Source organism: Drosophila navojoa, chromosome X (genome assembly GCF_054131105.1).
Source record: "Drosophila navojoa isolate 15081-1374.11 chromosome X, UAZ_NAV_1.0, whole genome shotgun sequence".
Lineage (NCBI taxonomy): Eukaryota > Metazoa > Arthropoda > Insecta > Diptera > Drosophilidae > Drosophila > Drosophila navojoa.
This window is the reverse complement of record NC_142895.1, coordinates 17509145-17513206: the sequence shown is the minus strand read 5'-3', so window position 1 is coordinate 17513206 and position 4062 is coordinate 17509145. Positions and strand designations below refer to the sequence as shown.

General features: G+C 39.1%; 1 protein-coding gene across 1 annotated transcript; it reads left to right on the top strand.

Moving 5' to 3' along the window:
* On the top strand, positions 1–791 carry LOC108656156 (transmembrane emp24 domain-containing protein bai). The gene has a single exon (XM_018108113.3). It carries the CDS (start codon positions 65–67, stop codon positions 683–685), a length of 621 nt encoding a protein of 206 aa, XP_017963602.1. The 5' UTR covers positions 1–64; the 3' UTR covers positions 686–791.
* Positions 792–4062: the final 3271 nt, after the last annotated feature.

Below are 4062 nucleotides of genomic sequence, written 5' to 3'. Positions count from 1 at the left end.
ACTCACCTCTGTGCAGCAATTTTCAAATTTTTCTGTTCAATTTATTAATTTCTAAATCAAGAAAATGCTAAAATCCTACATTATTATACTCACGATTCTGGGAAGCATCCCGGTGTTGCATGGTATCAAGTTCTATCTGTGGCCGAACGCAAGCAAATGTCTTAAGGAGGATATGCAAGCGAACCAATTGATAATGGGCGAATATGAAGTCTCGAATGTGCCCGGACAGGTTATCAACTATATTGTACGCGACAGCAAGGGTCATATATTGTCCCAAAAGGATGAGATTACCAAAGGAAAGTTCACCTTCTCGGCCGAGGTGTATGAAACTTACGAGATTTGCTTCACTTCAATAGTGGAAGTTAATCAACCTGGAGTTAATCAAGAAGTCTCATTGATTATCCAAAAAGGCTTTGAGGAGAAGAGCTCTGCAGACCTTGGGGAGGCATCCAAATTGAAACCGACCGAGGCGGATTTAAAGCGTTTAGAAGATCTTTCGGATTTGATTCTCCATGACTTTCAGCTAATGCGTAAACGAGAGCAGGAAATGCGTGATACCAATGAGAAAACTAACACTCGAGTCTTATACTACAGCGTGTTCAGCATGAGCTGTCTGCTTGGCTTGGCCACTTGGCAAGTGCTGTACCTTCGCCGTTATTTCATGATCAAGAAAATCATCGATTAGAGACATTGGCGCCCACATCCCACATATGAATTCTCTCATGTTTTGCTCTATAAAAATAAATTTTCTTCTAGCATAGCTCGAGCCATAAATCTCGGCTGTGATATAAGTTCATGTTGCGTGAATTCTTGGGTGAACTACCAAAAAATCAAACAATGAAGTCGGAGCGCTGATAGGGCTTGTAAAACATAAACAAGTAGCTTTGTTTCGTTCACGTACACGCATTCGCTGTGCCAAGATCAACAAAAAGTCATAAAAAATATAGATATGTGTGTTCCATATAAGCACTTCAGACGACAGCGACGACGCATCTCTATAAATTTTGTTGTGTAACAAAAGATGTGCGCGCTTGTTAACAATGCAAACGCACGAGTCACGCATACACACACACACACACACACACATCCCCTCAGCATTGCCAGAGTCGAAAGCAGAGAAAAAATAATAAAAAAAAAAAGTTCAAGGAAAGTAGAGAAAAAACAAAAGCAATTGACGCTGCGCCTCCATCCGCTGCCAACAGCAAGACATTCAAGGCCCAAAGAGTTGTTGGCCCGTATCTCTGAGCCAACTTTCGTTTAGGCCGTGCTCTGCGGAAGGTGGGTGTTGCCTGCCACATTAATGGGGCTGGCGTCCTGCCCTGCGCCCGTCGCATTGTGTCAAAAGAAGTTAGGCACAAGTAAGCGACGCACTAATCTCGTTTATGTAGCGTAAAATGCATATAATTGTGTAAACACGCCAACTGCTATGGCCTATGTGTGCGCAGTGGGCGTGGCTGGGCGGTGGAGAAGGCGGTGTCGGAGGCGGAGGCGAAGGCGGCATGGAATGGAATGGGTATATGACTGTGCGGTAGTCACTGATGCACAGATAGAGCGTTTGATAATTGTGTGACATAGTCGTACTTATGTGAAGTGTATGGAGCAGAAGCGGATAGCCAAGTCAACTGTCATAAAATAAACGCAGGTTGTGCTCTGCACTCTATGTAAATGTCGGCATAGACGAGCTGTGAATACGCTACAACTGGAAAAGATATTACAGTAAATGAAAATATCTATGTGGTACTATATATGGTACGTATGGAAGATAGATAGATATATATATAGATATAAATACTAGATATTTAGTAATATCATATCATAGACATGGGTCTATCGCATTGACTAGTTCTAACTTTCATGTGAGCTCTATAGACTATATAGTATAGAGCTTGAATATAGAAGTGCTAGTTAAGCGAAAAGAAGGCAAAATTTAACCAGGCTCTACTTCTACTTAATTTCTGGTTTTGCCACTGTCCCACAGTCTCCGCCCTTCAAACAGTCCCTCTCTCTCTCTCTCTTTCATCTTACTTAGCATCTCCCCATCTCTCTTCAACTAATCTGTATTTGACTCTTTCACATAGTCGCTGTGGCCTCCTTCACACATTGATCTATCCGCCTGCTCAGGCTTGATGTTTCGTATTCGCTTCAGCCCTTTATCAAGCCTAAGCTCGCTCGATTTCTCAGCGTCTTATCTGCTACGCCATAGCTCGAATGTGTAAATGAGTTCTGGTTAGTCGTCTAGGCTGTCTTAGGGGGCTATTCGACATTTGGGGCTGGGGGCTTCACTTGCTTCAAATGTGATATGAGTGGGAACGTCAATGAGCAGCAAAAATTATGAAGCTCATCAAAATGTGCGCTGAATTGTAAAATTGCCGCTTGCCTTTCTTTTGCTTTCGTTTGTTTTTTTTTTTGTTGTCGTGGGGTGTTGGGTGAGAGGCAGAAGTTTGCTGCAAGTTATGTGTGCTGCGTCTTATCTGAAGCAATTAAAAAATGTTTTTTTGTTTTCGACTTCCGCTACGATGTCATCGTCTACAGCTCAAGACAAAAAGCCAACGAACCAAAGGGGAGTCCTGCGCGCATTTCACGCACATATGAAGCAGAAGGGGGGCATTATTTTCCTCTAGTATCGAGGAGCTGGGGTAGCTGGCTGAATGCAAATGCCGGCGAGTCCTACAAATCAGCCAGAGGGCATCAAAAGTTTTGCCTTTGTGTTGATGTGTTTATTTATGTTGCCTTTCTTGAGCATTAACTGATTTTCAGCGAGCACTTCGCCAATGCCTTGAGTCGCTGCAACGCTGACTTCAAATCAGTTTTTCTCTCTTCTGTTAGCTGGTATGCTGTGTGTGTGTGGGTGGGCGTGTATTAGTGAGCTCTGAACTATAACTAGGGTCTGCAGTTTAAGTTAGTGATTAATATTCCTGTTTTGAGAGCTATACTGGATGTTTCAGCTGTGTAGCACTGAGGAGTCAATCTAGACTTCAGTTCCTGATGTCATAGGCCGTATCAATAGCTTATAAATCAATGTATAACAAATTATTTTGCTTTTATTTCAATCGAAAAATTAGCGATTATTATTAATTGATATATATTAACAGACCTTATTATCAAATTACCTTTCTAGTGAGCTAATGATATATGTATGTAGGTATATGGAAGATAATACATTTATTACTTGGGTTTCATTCTATAGAGAACTTTCTTAGCACTATTTAACATCAATTACAGAGAAATTGTATAGGATGCAAAATTATTAAATGGAAGCTTCGTATATACATTATTAATAGAATGTATTAAAAAGATTTTCAAAGTATATTTATGCTAAATTAGTTTTTAATAAATGCTCAAATGAAAAAAAAGAACAAAAAAATTTAATAAAATATAATAAATTATTAAAAAAAAAAATATTATGAGAAAATAATATTAATAATAGAATATTATAACAAATAATAATGATAATAAAAAAAAAATTGTTAAATATAAATTTATATAATTGTGATTATAGTATAGCAAGTGGAGTTTCATATAAATATTCTCCTTTTAATCTCGTGAAGGTGTATGTATGTACCTTTAGTCTAAAAATCTGAAAACTCTACAGAAGTGTTTTCTATGCAAGTTACTAAGAGAGGTACTTACGAACCAATGACTCGAACTTAAACTATAGTATATACTACTATACATATACTATTGTACATATGCAATATCCACAAGCTAAACACATTATTGTGAGGTGTATCTCTTTGTTTTCTAAAATAATGATAATTTCTCCAAAAAATGGTATTTGTTTATAACGACTACCACGAGGCCAGCTTCTCTATGAGGCCAGAACCCTATAATCCTTTCAAACTATTCACATCTCGCTTTTACTATTTCACAGGTAAACGAACTTGCTGGAAAAGTGCTCTGGACACTGGCAGTCAGGAGCAGCGGGCACATTCCATGTCAGAAGCTTATTTCCATGCCCAAACCGGATCCTTCGACCCGTTTCTGTATGAGTGTGTGTGTGTGTGTGTGTGTGTGTGTACGAAGGCTTTTTGTCTCTATTAAATTAATCGACGCTCATTTTTC

Excerpts from the sequence above, each read along its gene's own strand:
- LOC108656156 (XM_018108113.3), top strand. The coding sequence starts at position 65 with ATGCTAAAATCCTACATTATTATACTCACGATTCTGGGAAGCATCCCG.